This window comes from Paroedura picta, chromosome 4 (assembly GCF_049243985.1).
Source record: "Paroedura picta isolate Pp20150507F chromosome 4, Ppicta_v3.0, whole genome shotgun sequence".
Classification (NCBI taxonomy): Eukaryota; Metazoa; Chordata; class Lepidosauria; order Squamata; family Gekkonidae; genus Paroedura; species Paroedura picta.
Window position 1 is genome coordinate 76,226,329 of NC_135372.1, and position 22,630 is coordinate 76,248,958.

Below are 22,630 nucleotides of genomic sequence, written 5' to 3' on the forward strand. Positions count from 1 at the left end.
GCCAGTTACCATACATTTTGCATTTTGCATTTCTGTGGAATGTGACTGAGTAGGCGGCCTCAGACTAACTAAAATCATACCTAGATGAAGCTTCAGTGATAGACCCATTCTAATCCCAGCTCAATTCAGTCCCTGCTATCTCTACTGAGTGCGATTTCCATTTTGATTTTGGCCAATTTAAACTTTTCCTCTGCAACAAGCATGATTGATCCGGAGAGACCCTACCTTTTCCCCGCAATATCCTAGAGTGGATATAACCCTCAATATTTGAAAAATCGGCACGAAAAGGAATCAGCTCTCTGCTTTCCCCCAAAATAACTTGTTGCTGAGCCTGCGATGCTGTACAAAATCCCTGATTGGCTAGGGGATCAGTTCAAAGCCTTCCTCGCTCCCAAGCTGCAAGGTTTATCTTAAAGGGGAAGCCCTAACTTCTCTCAGCAGAGATTTGCCTCTTGATTCCCCTTCCCCTCTGCTGTCTCCAATCCTTTCTCTCCCCCTTCCTGTTCAAGAAAAGAAAGAGGCTCCTGCTGCGCATGCATTCCCTCCCCATTCTAAGCTTCCCTAATCACATGCAGAACACTTTCTGTTTCAATGGGGAAGGGGGGGGGATAGGGGAAGACCCGAGTTCAAATCGATCCGGATTAGCAGGACCCACAATGGAATAAACAAAGTAAATGCAGATTCAGCCCTGGTCATGGGGTGGAGACAGCTTTGGTCGCTCTGACAGATGATCTCTGAAGACAGTTAGATTGATGTGGGTCAGTGCTGCTCATGTTATTAGATCTCATGGCAGTGCTCTACTTAGTAGATCATGAGCTCCTAGCTTACTGACTTGCTGATGTAACTAAATTTATTTATTTATTTTTATTTATTTATTTAGATTTCTATACCGCCTATTTCTTTGCAGCTCTGGGCGGTTTACACAGAACATTATAACTTACATAGAACATTACATAACATCAAAACAACTTTAAAAAACATCAAAAGATTACAAAACCACAATTATAATATAATAACAATTAACAGTAACTTTGGGAGAGTCATGGGCAGGCGTCTGGGGGGACCAGCAGGTGTTCTGAGTCGGTCGGACTCAAGCAAATGCCTGGTGGAAGAGCTCCCTCTTGCAGGCCCTGCAGAACTGTGGAAGTTCGGGCAGGGCTCTGATCTCCTCAGGGAGCTCGTTCCACCAGGTGGGGGTCAGGACCGAGAAGGCTCTGGCCCTTGTTGAGGTCCGACGCGCTTCTCTGGGGCCAGGGATCCGCAGCCAGTTGGAGGTGGCAGAGCGTAAGACTCTTTTGGGGGTATAGGCAGGAAGGCGGTCTCTCAGATACACTGGGCCCAAACCGCGTATGGTCTTAAAGGTGATTACCAGAACCTTAAGCTTAATCCGGAATTCAACTGGGAGCCAGCCAAGTTGTTGGAGTGCCGGACGGATGTGGGATCTCCATGATGTTTTAGTGAGAATCCTGGCTGCAGCATTCTGTACCAGTTGTAGTTTCCAGATCAAGGATGAGGGTAGGCCTGCATAGAGCGAGTTGCAGAAGTCCTGCCTAGAGGTGACCGTCGCATGGATCACTGTGGCTAGGTGTTCTGGGTCAAGGTAGGGCGCTAGTAGCTTGGCTTGGCGGAGGTGGTAGAAGGCCAGCCGCGCTACCTTTGTGACCTGGGCTTCCATTGTAAGGGAAGCATCCAGGATCATGCCCAGATTCCTGGTGGAGTGCGTTGGTAAGAGCTGCACACCATCCAGGGTGGGCAGATGCGCTTCCTCCCATGGTCCCTTCCTACCCAACCATAGGACCTCCGTCTTTGTAGGGTTGAGCTTCAGGCGACTCTGCTTGATCCATTTTGTCACTGCTTCCAGACATCTGGCTAAGAATTCTGGGGGGGGAGTCAGGGCGGTCATCCATCAGGAGGAAGAGCTGGATGTCATACGCATATTGGTGGCGACCCAGCCCAAACCTCCGCACCAGCTGAGCCAGAGGGCGCATAAAGATGTTAAATAAGATAGGAGAGAGGACTGCTCCTTGTGGGACTCCACATGTGAGCTGGTGTTTATTAGATATTCTCTCTCCTATCACTACCCTCTGTCCATGGCCCCGGAGGAAGGAATTCAGCCATTTGAGGGCCGTTCCCCATATTCCAGTGTCGGCGAGGCAGCGAGCTAGGAGCTCATGGTCTACTGTGTCAAACGCTGCCGATAGGTCTAATAGAATGAGCAGTGCTGACCCGCCCTGGTCTAGCTGGCGTCGGAGGTCGTCCATCAGGGCGACTAGCGCTGTCTCCACCCCATGTCAGGCCGAAAGCCCGACTGAAATGGGTCAAGGGCTGAAGTTTCCTCCAGGAATGCTGATATTTGGTCCACAGCAGCCCTTTCAACTAACTTCCCCAGAAACGCTAAGTGCGAAACAGGGCGATAGTTGTCAGGGTCTTGCGCAGCCAGGGATGGTTTCTTGAGTAACGGGCATACCACTGCCTCTTTTAGACCCTCCGGGAGTTCTCCTGTTGAGAGGGAGAGGTTAGTTATTTCCCAGAGGGGGGCTCCTATTCTTCTGTCTGTTGTTTTTAGGAGCCATGATGGGCATGGGTCTAGTGGGCAAGTGGTTGGCCTCATTGCTGCTAGCATCCTGTCCACTTCAGTTTGTGAGAGTCGTCTGAAGTGACTCATTGTTTTCTGCAAAGACGGCCAAGGGGCCTCTAGTTCACTTTCTGTGTCTAAAGTTGAAGGAAGGTCACGACGAAGCCTCGAGATTTTGTCTGCGAAATGACTCGCAAATGCCTCACAGCTAATGTCCAATTGGCTATTATTTTGGCGCCCTTCATCGAGGGTGGTGAGAGATCAGACTATCCTAAATAATTGTGCCGGGCGTGAGTGCGCAGACGCGATGCTAGTCGAGTAAAAGTTTCGTTTCACTGACTTCACCGCCATCTCATAGGCTCTTAACTGCATTCTATAAGATGTTCTAGATTCTTCGTCACGAGTCTTCCTCCAAACTCGCTCTAGCCTTCTCAGTTCCTGTTTCTTCTGGCGGAGCTCCTCCATATACCATGGAGCCCGCTTGAGACGGGGTCGGAGAGGGCGTTTGGGATCTATCTTATCAATGGCTGTCAGAATTCTGTCATGCCAGTCACTGACCAGTCCATCTAAAGAAGTGCCGGGAGGCATTGGGTCCCGCAGAGCATTTAGGAATCCAATTGGATCCATAAGTCTCCGCGGGCGAGCTGAAATGTGCTTGGTACCCAATTGTGGGGGAGATGGCAACCTAAGCCGAGTCTTCAGAGTATAGTGGTCCGACCATGGCACGGCAGTAGTCGTGACCGGATCCATACTCAACCCTGCTCCGAAAATCAAGTCCAGGGTGTGACCTGCTTGGTGGGTAGGGCCAACAACAAATTGCGAGAGCCCTAGCGTCGCCATGGCTGACACCAGGTCGAGCTCGTTGCCAGAAGACGGCAATTCCGCATGGACATTAAAGTCCCCCAGAATTAATAGTCTGGGGAATTGTAGTGTCCAGGCGGCAGCCACCTCTAGCAGGGCAGACAGGGCATCTGGAGGTGATTTCCTCACATTGGGCGCGCGATACACCAGCCAGATGGCCATGCTCTCGGTTGTGCCCCACCCGCGGCCAACACACTCAATTCCTGGGATTGTCGGTGCAGGGAGAGCCCTGAAGAAGATGTTATTGCGGATCAGAATTGCCACTCCTCCTCCCCGCCCCACTGTCCGCGACTGATGGAGGACAGAGAACTCGGCAGGGGCCAGCTCTTTGAGAGCGACTATTTCACCATTTCTGGACCAAGTTTCCGTCACGCATGCCAGGTCTACCCCCTGCTCTGCAAAGTAAGCTTGCAGAGTGGAGGCTTTGTTATTAATCGACCTGGCATTGCGCAGCATCAGTGTCAGAGGTGGCTTGTTCACCCTTGCCTCCACCCTAGTGGCTCAGGAGATGGGGCGGAGGTTAGAAGGGGTTCGAGCTTGGTCATTTCTCAAGCCCCTTCTATTGTCCAGCCTCCCCCCACCACTTTCTCTGCCTCTTCCCCTTATTACTGGGATCCCTGCCCCCCCTTGGGTCCCCCATTGGTGTTATTTAATCCTTGGTTGAGCTCGGTATTTGGGAGCTATCCATGACTGATGGTTCCTCTCTAAGTTGTCAACTGATTGATTTCTAGGGATTTTTTTTTTGCCCTGGTTCTGATTCTTATTTGGTTGCTTTGGTTCTGTTACCTTTGGCTTTTTCAATTTCAGGTGGATTGATTTGTGTGTGTTTGTGGTAAAATTCAGGTGGGTTGGGGTTCCAGAGGGATGGCCCTGATCGTCTTACTACATCTCAGGGTTACCCAGTCTGGAGTTAGTTTGATCAGTTGATTGGATGTTAGTATATTTTATTTGCTCCCATTCAGTTTGGGTGGAGGGGGAGGGCACCTTTTTGGTTGGATTTCAATGAATTAAGTAAGTGGTACATGTGGGACTGTGGTAATTGGGTGTTTGGGTTGTTAATTGTGATTGGATACCGTGCTTTCTTCTTGTCTCTTTTTTCTCTTTGTTAACTTGGCTTTCTTCCCACCCTCCATTTTCTTTCCACTTTTTTTTTGTTATTGGAAAAGTGCTCTTTTGATTTATCAGCTTACTCCCTTCCATTCCCCTCCCTTGCTTTGTTGTTAGGTTGGTTATTAAATAAATAAATATTGGGGCCAAATTTGCAGTGGCTGGTCTCCTTTATTCAACATTGGGGACAGATTTGCTATCCAGGAAAATCAGTTGCATTGTTGCAAACTTCAATGTGGAATACTACAGTGTGCAATTCTCACCCTGATATTATTTAACATATTTATGAACACTCTAGCTCAGCTTATTCAGGGACATGGACTTGGGTGTCACCAGTATGTAGATGAGCAGCCAGCCAAACACTCCACATGAATCCTTGGCCAGTAATCCTGTCCTCTCTCAACCTCCTCTTCTCCAGACTCAACATCTGCAAGCCCCTCAGCCTTTTCTCTTAGGGCTTGGTCCTCAGGCCCTGGATCGTTCTCATCACTCTCCTCTGAACCCTCTCAATTTTGTCCATGTCCTTTTAGAAGTGAAGCCTCCAGAACTGCACACACTACTCCAGGTGGGGACAGCCCAATGTGGAATACAATAGGACCATGACATTTTGTGACTTTAATGTAATGTCTCTGTTGATACAGCCCAAGACTGCATTTGCCTTCTTTACCACTGCAGTACACTGTCTGCTCATATTTAGCTTGCAGTCCACAAGTATCCCAAGATACTCAAACAGTTCCGCAGGGCCTGCAAAAGGGAGCTCCTCCACCAGGCATTCTCCACCAAGCCTCCCTCCAACAATCATTACAGAACCACCCAAACCACTGGGTCTCAGTATGGCCCATTATGCACGGGGAGGATAGCGCGCATTCGGGGTGGAATGGTGGTGACTAAAATCACTGATAACGCACGGTGCCGGCTGCAACCGGCCGCAGATTTGGTGCATGCCGCCGAAAAAGCCGCGTTAGTGAAACGCGGAAGAAAGCACAGCTTCCGGGTGACTGGGGCGCAACCAGAAGTGGCGCTGGGGTCGCCACGTGCATAGTCGGTCACTCTGGGTTTTGCCGCCATTGCATCCCGTCCCACGCATAAGCAGTTTGCTTCGCTTCTTCCCCCTCCACGTTTTCCATGTGACCCGAAATCGCCGTTTTGGCGGCTGTGCATAATGGGCCTATGAGTTAATCAATGTTCCTAGCCTTCTATTGTTCTACAATATTTATTATCACTATCTTGTTGTCATTGTTATTGTTATTACCACATGACTATAAACTGAGTTAATTGTACTGTTTCTGTTTTATGTCAACCGCCCTGAGCCTTTGGGGAGAGCGGGATAAACAAACAAACAAACAAACAAACAAACAAACAAACAAAATTACATTCACATACACTGCTTCCCAGGACATAGGTTTTTTAAATCTCACTTTGCACGCTAACCTTGTTTAACTTGTGTATCCACATTCCTCACAATTTATTTTATTTGAGACAATGTGAATGTAAAGTGATGGTAGTGATATGTAATGGAATTTTGAGTTTAACTCCCTGGTCTTGGGAGGAGATAGTTGCCAACGCTTGTAGGAATGTTTCACACGGGGCCAGCGGCAAATGGTGGGGTGGGAGCTGTTGATCACTGACATAGACAGTTTTATTTCTCCTATGTTTTTGTGAACTAAAGCTGAACTTGAGGGGACTGATTAGCTGTTTTGGCAAAGAATTATCATATGGCTGTGTGACAGTTTACTAATTTAACAGAATTAATTTTTGCTTTATATTCCCACTGTCATGATGTCATGATGGTAGTTCATAGTCTGAGGAAAAGTGCTTGCATTCGAAAGCTCATGCCTTTGTTGGTCTTAAAGGTGCTACTGGACTCTGATTTTATTGTACTACTTCAGACCAACACAGCTACCCACTTGAATCTAGGAACTAATATCATTTACATATACAATCACTACTAGACCAATCTGTTTTGGCCCTGAGGGCCTTCTTCAGTGGTCTAAATCAGTCCATGTAGTCCATGGACATCTGGAGGACCACAGGTTGACTACCCCTGGTCTAAATAACAACAACGGTATACTTAAAAGTATAAAATATCAGTTCCAGGCAAGGCAGGTAGTACACGAATTAAAGGAATAGTGTAGCTTCAAATAATATTTATAAAATTTTGCTGTCAATCAGGCCTGTATAGATTGTGGAGTCCTCAACCATCAGAGATGATAACTGTACAATCATTCTGCTCTTGGCAGTTACTTTCTTCACAGTGTGTGTCTATGTGTCACTTTGGACATGACAGAATACTGAACAAAATACTGAGAAACTGGGGATGTTTTGACTGGGCCATATTTCATACCACTGCTCATAGTGGACTTACTGAGGAACAGCTTGTGCCCTAGGGAGAACGATGACCCCATCATTTAGAGCGGGGGTCGTCAATCCCCGGTCTGCAGCCCAGTACCGGGCCGCTGGGCTGCCTCTTCCTCCTCCCCGCAGCCAGAAGCTCACCAGGCCGCGAGCGAAGCGGCCGCCAAAGCAGCTGCTTCTCTTGTGGCCTGGCAAGCTTCTCGCTGCGATGGGGGGAAGAGGCAGACGCGGGCGGCGCCACGCCGGCGGATGCAAAAGCGCATCTGTGGAGCTGCAGCGCATGCACGTTTGCGCCCCTGCTAGCAAAACGCGCATTCACGGCAGCTCTGCGCATGCACGTTAGCGCTCCCTGCTGGAGGCGGACCTCAACCGCAAAAAGGTTGGAGACCACTGATAGGCAACCTGTAATCTATGGGCTCTCCCTGACAAAACTCCCCTGGAAAAGATCTGTATGTTATGATCAATCTCTGAGTAGTGGGACAACAAATAGAAGCTGCTATTGTTTCTAAATGTTGCTAATTTGCGTATTTTATACCATTTAACGTTTAATATTTTATTATGTTTATTTAAACTAATGGTTATCTATTGGTTGCAATGTGTACAGTACCCTGAGCTGGTTCCAGGGCAGTGGTGTAAAATAATAATAATAATAATAATAATGATGATGATGATGATGATGATGATGATGATGTGAGAGTCATTTCTCTCCAAATTGCTATCAAGGAGCTGTATCACAGCCAATGTCAAGAAAGTCACATGTGACATATTCCTTAATACAGTGGTCCCCAATCCCCAGTCCGGGGACCAGTAGTGGTCCATGGATCAGTTGGTACTGGGCTGCGGCTCCTCCTCCTCCTCGGCTACTGCCCTGCCAATCTGCCGCTGGCTCACCTTTGGTGCTCTCCAGCGGCTGCCATGGCTGGGGCTAACCCTTGGCATGGCACTGCATGGCACTGTGCAGCTGCTGCTGGCAGCGCCCCACAGCCGGTGGCGGCAAGTCAGGTGCACCGGTGGGAAAGCAAATGGAGCAGGGGCTCAGGCGGTGGCAACGTCCCTCGGCAAAATACTACCCCCCCCCCAGGCCTCAGTAAAATTGTCAAGCATTGACCGGTCCCCAGTGTTAAAAAGGTTGGGGACCACTGCCTTAATGCATGTCATGGAAAGAAGAAATTAATATTTTCATTGGATAAGTAGCTACACTGGGTATTATCTCCTTTACTGATTAGACAGGACTAATATAGTATAAAGTCAGGTTACAGAGCATGGCTCATCCCCTTCTAAAGAGCACAGATTAAAACATCTGAGCGAGAATGAAAAGCGATATTTTTTAAAGTCTGAAAGAATATTTCCATTCTGAATGTATGGCTGCTTCGGTGATCATCAAAGCCCAAGGTGGCCAGCGCCAGCACTGGTGCACAACCCAGCACCCCCCCCCCCACAGGCGCAGAGCTCTGCGTCTGCATGTGGACTCTGACTGGTGCACCGCTGCTGGCACTGCCCCCCTCCCCTCTGTGCTGCAGTGGCCGCACCGCGCCAGTGCGCGCAACCCTAGTATGAATGCTAGAGAAAAGAGTAAGTATCCAGTCACACCATAAAGACTAATGCTAGTAAAAGCCACTAAGTGAACAAAATAAATGGCACTTAATTCTGAGTAAATAGAGCTAACTGTGGGCTGCTAACTGAAGTTACCCACTTTTGTTATATTTCCCCTGGCCATTCTTCCAAGGAACCCATCGTAGGATATATGATTTTCCCCACAATTTTATCCTCACAAAACCCTTGGGAGATAGATTAGGTTGAGAGAAAGTGACTGGCACAATGTCTCGCAGTGAGTTTTCTAGCTGAATGATACTCTGAACATGAATTTCTGCAGTTACCACACTGGTTCTTTACAGCTCAAATCTATGTGGAAATGAATTAAAGGATGGTTTCTTTCACACAAGTAAACACAAGATTCCAGCTTTGAAATAACTGGGTATAAAACTGCAGCCTTAAACTTCTTGTTTTAGCACACATCTTTTGCCCTGTCCCTTTCTATATAAATGTCATTTCTAAGGCCACAATAGGGCCTATCATGTTTTCATTTTTTTTAAAGCATAGGAAAACTTTGCTTATATGTCTGTTAGATATTAGATGTTATATATTTCAAGGGAGGCTTAATTGCAGGAAGCAGCAAGGCCTTTGCTGCTCAACCAATACAAAGAGACTGCAAAGAGTTAAAATATTCTCAGAGTTGCAGTTGTACTTTCTGTGACCTTGTTCACTGCAGAGAAGGTTTGAAATCCAACACAGTTTAACCAGTTCTATCTGCCTGGCTATAAAGTACAGCCCTGACTGAAGGATGAAAAAGGAGAAGTCAGCAAGAAAGCATGCAGCTCTCTTACAGTCTGAGACCAGGAAAATATTGATTACTGAGGGTAAGTTCACACCATTTGTGAACGTAATACAACTTATAGTTTTCTGCGTGATAAACTGTGGTTATTATGTGATTTCTTGTTGGTGAAAACCCATTTCAGAGTCCGGCTACCGTGACCATTCTTTCCAACTGCGTTATCTCATCACAAGCTGCAGGCACAGGAAGATAGAATAACCCCACAGTAGTAGACACAAACCAGTCATCATCCAATGGCTGTCATTTTTAACATAGGCCCACTTGACACAGCCCCAATCTATTAATTTGAACCAGCATAACATGTTCTGGTGATTTTCAATACTTCATTACAAGGGGAAGGAGAAGAGAAAGCACACACATACACACACACGCACGAAGTTGCCTTATAGTGAATGAGATCACTGATCCATCAAAGTCAGCACTGTCTACTCAGACTTGCAGGGTCTTAGGTGGCGAACTTTCACATTACCTATTTCCTTGTACTTTCAGCTGAAGGGGATTTACCCTGGGATTCTCTGTATGAAAGGCAGAAGCTCTTCTGCTGAGCCCTTTAAAATTTTTCAATGGCATGGTGAAAACCATCAATCCTGTAGGAAGTGCTGCTTCATGGAAGCAACATTCCATGTTCAATTCAATTTATTTATTTACAGTCCTCTGACCATCAGTTTCCAACAAATGGATACAATTATGCCATCAGTGTTTAAACAACACTAAACAATGTCAAATCAATACAGATAGGGATTAAATCAATAAGGGAAGGAAACATCAGATGAATAATAAATGTCAACTAGGGACAAAGCCCGTTGCATTCAGGAATACAATGGGCGATAGATTGGGTGTGTGTGTGGAAAAACACTGCAGATGGTCTCTCCCTCCCCCCCCCCCTCAGGACCCGGAAAGGCTGCAGGCTGGAGGGCCCAGGCAGGGAACTCACTGGCAGGGGCAGCACTCACGCAGCAGGGATCTGCAGCTTTCGAGCCTTGGAGGGAAGTGGGAGGGGGTAGTCAGGGGTGAGGGACAGAAGGTGGTTGGCTGGCCGTTGGACAGACAGACAAGCTGGTTGAGAGTGGGACTTAAGCCATGAGACCAGCTCCTCCTCCTAGGCCTTACCAGAAATATTGTGGAACAGATAATATTTTTAAAGGCTCCAATAAGAAATATGATGATGATGATGATGATGATGATGATGATGATAATAATAATAATAATAATATAATATAATAAAGGTAATAGAATTACATCGATATTAAAAGCACCTTGCATTTGCAAATCACTGCACTGCAAAACTATGCAATCATTAGTGAGATTCTCCTATGCCTATCATCCAAAAGATGTGCTAGCATTAGGCCCTTAATGTGTTTGAAATTTTTTTCAAGAGGTTTAAAATGTATAAGCAGAGGCATAATTAACAATTTCATCTCTTCTACCTGTAGTGGGCAAAATAACAGAATTTGGGCAATTGTCTTGATTACATCCACCTAACAGAGATAATGCCTCAAGTGCATGTGGGTATGGGAACATCTACCCTGTAAAACCGGCAAAGGAAGACTATTAAATCTTGCCCTTGTGAAAGCTCATCTTGATTTTGGGCTTCTGATTTTATCCAGATGTATTGATGGAGTTATGCTTAGATACAGTTTTAAATTCTTATAGAAGGGGGGTAGAGCAGCCAACTCATTTTGGGCTTCAGTGTCCATTAAATGCTGCTTTATTAAGCTTTTTGCTTTAGTGAGTCCACTTTCTAAAAGCTGTTCAGGGTCTAGCCCCATTTATCTTAATTTGTCCAAGGCTTTGAGAGACTACTGAGAGTATGGGACAAATATCAGGAAGGCAGGTATTAAACCAGTGGGTTTTAAATAAACTCTTACCCATTCCATGCTCAAGCAACAGCCCAAGGTGTACAGGTAAACACAATGAGAATGCTTGTTGTTAACACGTAGGAGGGTGACATCTATGTGCTATTTGTGTTCTTGTTGCAATTCATGGAAAAGGAACACAATTACAACCCTGCCCTATATCTTTAATGCTATATAGTTTTGTAATCGTTGCCAAATGATCATAGTGAATGTTCTTGACCTTTCAAATATTGAACTGTAATACAAAAACATCCTGAATAAAAACTGTCCTGAAACACAAGTTTCTCTTGTTAGTTCATCTACTCATGACTATGGGATATTAACTACAGCCTTAATATTGTTCAACATCTGGCTCAAATTAGTTGCTAACAAAACTGCCAACAACTAGTTTCTTAATTGACATTTGGGAATTTGAAAGGACTTAGGAAAAGAATATTCAAAAAGCGTCCTTGTTTTGATCAAAACTGGTTCAAGAACATACAACAAATATCTGAATACAGTAAAGTTACTACAACATCATGAAGGGGCAGCACTAGGGATGCTGTTCATGGTTTTTCACTTTTATGTTTCACTTGACATTGGAAATTAAATCTTAAAATGGAATTGGTTATCCTTCTACGTAATTTTGATTCAACTTTTTGTTCTGTAACCCTATGAAGCAGTTGTTTCTTTTCATTCCCACCCCCCTCATAGTATCCTGAGATTTCCAAAACACTGATGCTGGAAGATGTGGTACCGATGTGAACAAAACAACTTGTGACTACATGAGTTTGTTTTTTTTAACTCCTGGAGGACTATTGAGAGGAAGGAAGGAAGAAAGCGAGGAAGAAAAGCATTATCAACTTCCTCATGTTTATGCTTCATATGATCCAAGACATTATTTTTTGTTCATGAGTTTATTTTCTTTAAGACAAAGAAATAAGTTGTATTCCAAAATTTCAGACTTTAGTCTCCTTGAAACTTTTACCTATCATTTCAGAAAGTGATTGAGCAATCTCATGGAAGTGAATGAAAATTCAAACAATGGGTATGTTTGAAACAATTCAAACAATGAATTTGATCTTGTAAGAAAATATCCCAACTTAACTCACACACCAAGGAATTTTGAATTGGTTCCACTATTCAAGAAGAAGATATTAGATAACTTGAGGTAAGTTTTAGCAAAGGGAGAGAAAATAGAAAGTGCTGTTCTATAAACCATGGGTGTATTAATATCTTGAATTCTTGGTATAGTTCTGCTTATCTTCAAGCAAAATGTAATTAAGGTAGCTATAACCATGCCCCTGGGTCTCCACTACCATTTAAAACTCTAACATGGGCAATTTTTAAATTCCATGAGAGCCTGATGGATCAGCCTCACATGCCAGTGGGACAATGTACCTCTCCCAGCCTTCTGAAGTGCTGAACCAGTTGCTGGGAAGGATGGCCTTTTGGCACGTGAGTAACAAAAGTGCCTAGTCCACTACACTACAGCCGATTCAGAATTTTTAAAACTTGCCATTGTTAGGCTTTAAAATAGCAGCAGGTAGAATTGGGAATGCTGTCATGACTAGTTCAGTCCTGACAAAGGAGAAAACGGCCCAAAGAATAATCTGAAAGCATATGTCATGCTTCCACTATGGAAGCTAAGCAGGTCTCTTCCTGGCAAAGCCTGCTCATGACAAAAGCAGGTACTTTACAAAATGGCAAGTGACAGCTGAAAATCTCTATCTTCAGGAAAGCATAGGATCATTATATCTTTAAATAGGACAGGGTCCTATTAAATAAAAGAGTAAGGCCACCTGGGGAGGAGTTAGGGCGGGCCCTGTCCAGGATAAAAACTCAGAGGGCCCAATCAGGAGCCGCGAAGCGGCTCCTGATTGGGCCCTCCGAGTGTCCATCCAGGGCCAAGCAGCCAATGGGGAGGCGCGCAAAGTGCCTTCCTATTGGCCCCTCACCAGGACCGACAAAAATTCCATTCACCCATCCCAGTCTGGCTGCCAGTCTGCTCCTGACCACCAAAGGGAGAGGAGGTCAGCAGGGTTGCCAAGGGGGATGAGAACAGAGGCTGTGCCAGCCCTTTTCGCCCCAAGGCTATCCTAACTGTCATGTCCAACTGCAAATTGCCTCAGAACCCTGACAGAGCTGGCAGGAGGCTGCAGAGTGCTCCCCCTCCCCCTCCCCCCCTTCAGGCCTGCTGCGAAGGAGCCTCTGACAGGCCCTGACTGAGGGAAGGAGGCCTTTCCAAGAGCAACGCAGGGCAGCCTTAGGGGCCTTCCTTTTGAGGGGGGGGGACTTTCCCCTTCTGCCAAACAGTTGCCTGACAGGGAGGCTACAGAAAACCCCCTTCTCACTTAAAATACTGCTCTGGCTGGGAGTTAGACACAGCCAAGCCATGTGTCTTTCTTCTTTGCAATTCTCTGCAGATTTGAGGCCACTGCACAGCCTTATTCTGCAGAGGAAGCTGGCTCTTTTGTCTCCTGTTTCATCTGCACAACAACCCTGTGCAGTAGGCCTCAAGTCTTTCAATTCAACAACAACCTGTGTGGGAAGCCTTAAATGTTTCTTCTCTACCACAACCCTGTCCAAAGTAGCCCTTTCTGCCTGGGGAGCTGATCTTTATATTCTGCAGGAGCTCTCCAGGCTCCACCTGGCGGTTAGCTACCCCAAGGTTGGAAATATTCCTGGAGGTTTGGAGGTGGGACTTCAAAATCGTACAATGCTTCAGAGTCCAGCCTTCAAATGAGCCATTTTTGCCTGCAGTTGGTAGGGAGTGGTGCAGGAGTGTCCCTCCTGGGCTATGGGCTAAGGCCAGCCCTTACCAGCAACTGTTTGTATTCTGGGGCGCAGACAGCCAGACCAGCATCAGTCCTGTGAGTCTGGAAAGTGCAGGAAGATCTAAATAAATACTTACAGCCTGAAACTGTAAATAGTGAGAAGGAGAGGAAGGGAAGACGATTGGAAAATGCTTTGAGACACCTGAGGCCTGCTGGGTCACTGCGGCCCATTCCCAGTTCTCTCAGATCTCTCACAACCCTACATACCTCACAGGTTGACTATTGTGGAGAGACAAATGGAAAAGGTGTTTGTAAACCACTTTGAGACTCCTTTGGGTAGTCAGCAATAGGGTACAAAAATCTGTTCTTCTAAGGAGCAACCATGAAAGAAGCATGTGGGCACATAACATTTTACCAACAGTGAAAATAGGGGAGACAGAAGGAACAGGGTGGACACCTGTGTACTGTGACTACCCTATGTGTATTAGGGCAGAGGGGCATTTCGGTGAATGTGGCCTAATTCACACAAGAAGGGAAATGACGCAGAACTGGGGGGAATTGGTTGCCATGTAATCTTCCCCTAAGAAGAGTCTCCAGTCTGATTTTCCCTTCACATATCTGAGGACATGGCTCTGGAAAGCTCATCTGTAACCACTATGCCACAATTCCCAAAGGTCAGTCCTCTCCCACAATCAACGAACATTCCACACCACAGGTTCTTGACACCCATATCTCCACACCCATGGCCTCATTTGCCACCATGCCACCACAACCTCCCACACAACACACATGACAACCCCATGCCCTTACAGACTGGACAACTCCTCCCCTTCCTCTTCCCACTGCCAAGGTCTAGCGCCCGTTGTATTCTTGGAGACAACGGGCTTTGCCCCTAGTATTATTATATTATAGTTCACATTTATCAAATTATTCAAAATACATTTCCCAAGTTCTCAAAAATATAGTAACCTTAAAAACAGCTGTTGCCTCCCTGTAGTGTTAATCATATTTGCAACATTTATAAAACAGACAAAATTTCATTATTAATAATTTTAAGCATCTTTATTTGGAAATGTATAGATCAGTAGATATGCAATGCTCAATACCTCCAGGTAATACTTAGACATATCTGTTTTTGTTGAGTACCTAACTCAGTAGAACAAGTATTCATTTGCAAGTGAGTGAAATGGGACAAAGGAACCAGTGTGAGACGGAAAGTATACACAAAGGATTGGGGTAGGGTGTCCCTTGATGTGCTATTTTAGAAAATACGAGGAAGGGTTTTTACTTTGGCTGGAAGATCTCACTGAGTTACAAGACAAGTCCTAGTTGTCACATTGTGAGATGGCATTTGATTACACTTAACTTCTGCCATGATTGATCTAAGGAGTTGTCTGCCTACACTTTTAGCTTGATATGTCAAAGGACAGTATAGAAGTTCTGGAAGTACCAGTATCCTAGTATTTACTCTGAGCTTTTTCTACCACAGAAGATGCATAAATAACAATTCCAGTAATCTATATTGCAGCTGCTGTTATATATTTGCAGCAATTAAAAAATACCAAAAATAGATCTTTATACCAACATTCCACATAAAGAGCATCTTGTGATATTTCCTAACCTCACCTATACAAATGTAAAGTTTGGCTATTGTATAGAATGGCTATTGTTAAAAATGTCATTTTGTCTCTTTTTAAAATGTAAATATGAACAACACTACCTGTAATGAAGGCAACAGCTACTTTTAATGTCACATAGTTTTTGAGAAATTGGGCAACTTATTTTGAACAATTTGATAAATGTGAATTATAATGATCCTGTGCTGTCCCGAAGGTATGGATTTTCAACTCCAATTGCCATATTTACCAGAGTGAAAAAAGGAATCCAAGCTTTCCTCCTGAAAACTATGGTCTTTTTGGCACTAGTAAACAGTGGACCTAAAATACAGGGCATTGTATTTTCTCAGCCTGGAGAAAAGGAGGTTGAGAGGGGATATGATAGCCCTCTTTAAGTATTTGAAAGGTTGTCACTTGGAGGAGGGCAGGATGCTGTTCCCATTGGCTGCAGAGGAAAGGACGTGCAGTAATGGGTTTAAACTACAAGTACAATGATATAGGCTAGATATCAGGGAAAAATTTTTCACAGTCAGAGTAGTTCAGCAGTGGAATAGGCTGCCTAAGGAGGTGGTGAGCTCCCCCCCACTGGAAGTCTTCAAGCAAAGGTTGGATACACACTTTTCTTGGATGCTTTAGGATGCTTTGGGCTGATCCTGCGTTGAGCAGTGGGTTGGACTAGATGGCCTGTATGGCCCCTTCCAACTCTATGATTCTGTGATTCTGTGGCATTCTATTTCTATCACAAAATTTAAAGTTGCATAAAGTAGCAAAATTCAAATGTATGATAAAAGAGATTAAGAAAAATCAATTTGACTATCTCATGCAAACAGCTATGACCTTAATGTGTAACAGATTACTAATGTAGCCTAGTGTTACTATATTTATTGTATTACAATTATTGTATTACAATAGATCAAACATTAAATAGTATGAAATATACCTTTTTCTGAATTTGGAAGAAGTATTATAGACACAAGCAGACCCCCAAGGAAAGCAGACAAACAAATACAGAAAGTGACATTTCATTGTTACTCAGACCACAAAGATGAACTGATTGATGAAGACACAGCTGTCTAAAGCAACACTAAAGTACACTAAAGAGGTAACAAACAGCATCACATACAGATTACAAAACAGAAATTGAAAGCCTCCCACCTGTGTCTGTTGAGGGATATTTACAAAGCTTGGATCCCGTGGTCCAACACTGACGAATCTGTTTGCAGGGGAGGTGCTGGGTGTCGAGTAGGCTGTGAAGGGAAGGGACACATGCGTTCAGGAAGCAGCACTAAATCACACAGAAGCAACACCAAAACCAACATCATTCTTGAAGCTAACTAAACAGATGTCAAACACAGAAATGAGCTCACACAGTATGGGGTCAAGAACCTGACTTGAGACAACAGTTTCAGAATGATGGCAATAGAAACATGACATAAGTAGGCATAATTAGGCAGTAGGAAATGAAGTTATACAAATATATGTGATGTTAAGCTACTTTTTTGAGATGTTCCCCATGCAGTAAATCCTTGGCCTGTAAGCATGTTCTCAATTCATTTGCAATAAAAAACTGTCTTTAAGAGTGTTGTTCTTATGCTATAAGCATGATTGGTTCTTTATTTCACGTTAGAATTTTGGCTCCATGTTACAGGAGTAGAAAAACCCTAAATTATTTGTATAATGGCTTCAACATGCTAAAATAATTAGGAAATGTAAAGAAGCTTAATTTTGGGGAATGTATCTACACAAAATTATAGGCCATGAGGCAGTGAGATTATGGTCACAAATGTGGATCCCCTGTTGCAGAAGACTGGGGATTCAGAAAGCCACATAGGCTCTACTAATGCCATTTGATGGAGGAGATGTGTCAGAACATAAAATTCTTTCTAAAGCTAACACACTACTTTTTAATAATTATTTTTATTTTTGAACATTTCTTTGTTTCTGCTTTTCAGGACTTCACATGTTTAATTTTTTAAAATGGTAACAAACATTTCCCGCATATAATCCACTCACTGGCCATTTACGTACTGGAGGTTTCATGCTGGGAGTTTTAGTCGTGGCAGGTTGCCCCACCTCTTCCTGCATCCACGTGGGGGAGCATTTGGCCCAGTGCACCTCATCCACCCTCGATTTGTGCTCCTGCACAGGAGCTGGGGCAGTGAATTTCCCAGTGCATAAACAGTCACTGTTTATCAGAGTAAGTTTGTGTATGAATAAATTTGTGTATTCAGAGGCAGCTACATTTGTTACCATTTATGGCCCAGATCAAGTTCAAGGTTTTGGTTTTGACCTTTAAGGCTATTTGTGGCTTGGGCCCTGCCTATCTGAGAGGTCGCTTGTCTGCTTATGCTCCCGCAGGGCTCTTTGCTCTTAGACTACTAATCTGTTAGTAATCCCTGGCTCCAGAGAGACATGCCTGGCCTCAAACCGGGCCAGGGCCTTCTCAGTCCTGGCCCCAACCCGGTGAATGAGCTCCCGGGAGAGCTGAGGGTCCTGATGGAACTGTCAGATTTCTGCAGGGGCTGTAAAATGGAGCTCTTCCACCAGGTCTTCGGTTGAGGTTGGGTCTGTTAAGATCAATAGGCCCCCTTAGGCTACGCCATTCTATCTGACAAACCGTTTCATTGACAGCTGGGGGGAGGCTGGAAGATTTTTCCTTCTACCATCTTGTATTAGTAATGTTTATAGTTTTAAGATTTTAATGGGGGTTTATGAGGCATTATCATGTGATCTCCCTTAAGTCCAAAGTCAGACTATAAACTGAATAAATAATAAATATTTTGCTTTAATGTATTTATAAATTGATGTGATTTAATGAAAAAATTAAAGTGATCATTCTCAAAGTGATTCTGCTGATGGCACCTGGGTTTTGGCCACTGTGGGACACAAAGTTTTTGAGTTTGTATGGATCCAACATAACTTCTCATATTCTTAAGAAGAAAAACTTGTTATTCATGAAGGCTAGGGTCACAGTTACATCACTAAATACTTCTGATATCTATGAGATGGTTTTTATTCCTCCCCAATCAATATGTTAACTGTAAATTAACTGCTTTGATACAGTGCTCGGGAAAATGCCATGTGAATGACCATTAATGTTATGTTAAATAATAGCTACAGGGGAATTACAATAAAACATTTAGATGTAAGAATGAGCACATGATGTTCTACATGTGGAAATGTTTGTGAGTTACCCATAGTTTCCCTCTCCAACACATGCAGAGCCTATAGGCTGGGAAGATAGCGTGAATCTGCTGAACATCAGAAAAGCAATTTTTTTATGGTGTAGAAGGTGACAGAATGGAATGGAGCAGTATCACAGTATCTCCTACTCCAATACTTCTGAGGCTTATTTGTCTTAGTCTCAGCACTAGTAATGAGGAGTGCAAGACAGTCCTACAATCATAAATTCCTACTTATAGTGGCTCCAAAGTTCCTTAGTACTCTACTAAACTGGATTTCTTCAGAAAAATTAAATGACAAGGTTTTGGAGCTCCAGCTTTTCACTTTTGTACATCTGAACAAAGCTTCCAAACTGAACATACAGTAACAGTATTATTCTAAACAGTTACATAGAGGTCAATGGGTTTAGAGTAATACTTGAAGATCAGTCACAAACTTTCTTCAGTGTCTCAATGTTTATTTCATGATACAAAATATTAACCATGGTCAATTTGCTTGTTATAAAACAAATAGCATGCAAAAGGAAATCTCTTCTACACTTTGTTATCCTACTAAGTGGTTTATGTCATGCAAGTTTCTGATCTGCCTGGCTGCCAATTTCATTTATCAAATGGTAGATGAACCCACAAGAGGTTCAGCCATACTGGACTTAATACTGACCAACAGGCAAGAGTTGGTGGATGAGCTGAAGGAGGTAGGGACCCTAGGGGGAAGTGACCATGTCCTCATAGAATTCCTTTTGAGATGGGGAGGCAAGGAAGCTTGTAGCCAGACGCGGATGTTGGATTTTCGTAGGGCAAACTTGAATAAACTTAGAGACATGATGAGTGTCATACCATGGACGAGAATGCTGGAAGGGAAGGGAGCATGTGAAGGGTGGGCGCTACTCAAACAAGAGCTATTGAATGCTCAATCAATGACTATCCCAGAAAGACGAAAACACTGCAGGAGCTATAAGAAGCCTATTTGGATGAACAGAGAACTTCAAGAGGAACTAAGAAAGGGAAATGTTCAGGAAATGGAGGGAAGGACAGAGCTCTAAAGAAGAGTACCTACAGGTTACTAGGCACTGTAGATCAATCATCAGAAAGGCCAAAGCTGAGAGTGAGCTACGATTGGCCAGAGAAGCCCACTGTAACAAGAAAAGATTTTTCAGTTATGTGAGGAGCAAACATAAAGTAAAGGAGGCAATAGGCCCACTGTTGGGTGCGGATGGGCAAACTCTAACGAAGGATGCAGAGAAAGCAGAAAGGCTCAGCGCCTATTTTACATCTGTTTTTTTCCCACAGGTCAAAGGGTTTAGGCACATCAAGAGATGGCAGTAGCCAAGAGATAGTGTCTGGGTGGCAGGTTGACATGGACAGAGAGGTTGTCGAGAGACATTTAGCTGCACTGGATGAGTTCAAATCCCCTGGGCCGGATGAAATGCACCCGAGAGTGTTCAAAGAACTTTCCAGAGATCTTGCACAACCCTTGTCTATCATCTTTGGGACCTCTTTAAGGACTGGAGATGTCCCAGAGGACTGGAAGAGAGCAAACGTTATTCCAATCTTCAAAAAAGGGAGGAAGGATGACCCAGGAAACTACAGACCAGTGAGTCTAACCTCGTGTGTGGGGAAGATAATGGAGCAGATATTAAAGGGAGCGATCTGCAAACATCTGGAGGACAATTTGGTGATCCAAGGAAGTCAGCATGGATTTGTCTCCAACAGGTCCTGTCAGACCAACCTGGTTTCCTTTTTTGACCAAGTGACAGGTTTGCTGGATCGTGGAAATTCGGTTGATGTCGTTTACTTGGATTTTAGTAAAGCTTTTGATAAGGTTCCCCATGATGTTCTGATGGATAAATTGAAGGACTGCAATCTGGATTTTCAGATAATTAGGTGGATAGGGAATTGGTTAGAGACCCACACTCAAAGAGTTGTTGTCAATGGTGTTTCATCAGACTGGAGGGAGGTGAGTAGCGGGGTACCTCAGTGCTCGATGCTCGGTCTGGTACTTTTTAACATATTTATTAATGATCTAGATAAGGGGGTGGAAGGACTACTCATCAAGTTTGCAGATGACACCAAATTGGGAGGACTGGCAAATACTCCAGTAGATAGAGACAGAGTTCAACAAGATCTGGACACAATGGAAAAATGGGCAAATGAGAACAAGATGCAATTTAATAAAGATAAGTGTAAAGTTCTGCATCTGGGTCAGAAAAATGAAAAGCATGCCTACTGTATGGGGGATAAGCTTCTAGGTAACACTGTGTGAACGAGACCTTAGGGTACTTGTGGACTGTAAACTAAACATGAGCAGGCAGTGTGATGCAGCGGTAAAAAAGGCAAATGCCATTTTGGGCTTTATCAACAGGGGCATCACATCAAAATCACGTCATAGTCCCATTGTATACGGCACTGGTCAGACCACACCTGGAGTACTGTGTGCATTTCTGGAGGCCTCACATCAAGAAGGACGTAGATAAAATTGAAAGGATACAGAGAAGAGCGACAAGGATGATCTGGGGCCAAGGGACCAAGCCCTATGAAGATAGGTTGAGGGACTTGGGAATGTTCAACCTGGAGAAAAGGAGGTTGAGAGGGGACATGATAGCCCTCTTTAAGTATTTGAAAGGTTGTCATTTGGAGGAGGGCAGGATGCTGTTCCCATTGGCTGCAGAGGAAATGACACGCAGTAATGGGTTTAAACTACAAGTACAATGAAATAGGCTAGATATCAGGAAAAAAATTTCACCGTCAGAGTAGTTCAGCAGTGGAATAGGCTGCCTAAGGAGGTGGTGAGCTCCCCCTCACTGGCAGTCTTCAAGCAAAGGTTGGATACACACTTTTCTTGGATGCTTTAGGATGGTTAGGGCTGATCCTGCGTTGACCAGACTAGATGGCCTGTATGGCCCCTTCCAACTCTATGATTTTATGGTTCTATGATTCTATGGTGAGTATACATATACCCCCCCCCCAAAAAAAAAGTACATATTGCCACTGTGGCTCTGTATCATATAAGACCTTAATCAGGCCTGAAATTGAATATTTAAGATGCAGCCAACAACACTGACGTGAGATTTTTTAAAAATTGAAGCCTAGGTTCAAAAACTAAACAGCAAAATGCCTTGTATTTGGAATGCTTAATACAGAGCCACAATGGCAGTAGGCACTTTTTGGGGGAGTATATTTGTAATCATAATCTACTCAGTAGGATGGTTTGTGATTATGATTTTCAGATTTCCCCTGGCCACCAGCAGGGGATAGGGGAGTGGGGCTGTGAGCTCCAGTTTGGGGAACTTCTGGAGATTTGGAGGAGGTGCTTGGGAAGGACAGGAACTTCAACTGGGTACTATGCTACAGAATCTATCCTTCAAAATATACATTTTCTCCGGGGGAATTGATCTCTATAGATTGGAGATGAGTTGTTGGGCATGTGCATGATCAACCTTGGCCCATAAAAGGGGACAAAAAGGATGCCCAGGGACAAGGCCCCAGGTTTTCTCCAGGTTGTGGCAGACAAACTCGAGATGAAGAGGCAGTTAACCCCTTCCATGTCTACATCTACAGTATGGGCTCTTGGCCAGAGCAATAGAGGGAGGACCAAGACATTGCAGGCCTCCTGGATCCCCTCACAACCAACTTTTTGAGTGAATTGTTTTAATTTTCTGTACCATGAAACAAGGTCTTTACACTCCTTACTTTCTTGAAAGAATTATTACTTTCTAAGAGTTGTGAAGTCAACAAGAATGACTGCTAGGAAGGCAAAAATCCCAGGCAGCTGTAATCTAATATGGTATGCAGTCTCTTTTTCACAAGAAGTAAGATATGTACACGTGCATAATATGAATAGCTATACTATTCTCCTCATGGCTGGTACTTAATCCCCTTCAAACACCTCTACTAAGACACAAACAACAAAATGACAGAATACAGTTCCAA

The 22,630-nt window shown here is 44.2% G+C and overlaps 1 protein-coding gene across 13 annotated transcripts in view; it reads right to left on the bottom strand.

Annotated features, from left to right (window-relative positions):
• NFIA (nuclear factor I A) overlaps window positions 1-22,630 on the bottom strand; it is a 592,830-nt gene that overhangs the window by 27,453 nt on the left and 542,747 nt on the right. For 12 of the 13 annotated variants that reach the window (XM_077333540.1, XM_077333532.1, XM_077333538.1 and 9 more), the window contains one exon: window positions 16,674-16,765. The exons of the other annotated variant lie outside the window; for it this stretch is intronic. In XM_077333540.1, the coding sequence (XP_077189655.1) occupies window positions 16,674-16,765 (92 nt within the window). The remainder of the gene's footprint in view (window positions 1-16,673; window positions 16,766-22,630) is intronic. 13 annotated transcript variants of the gene reach the window in all.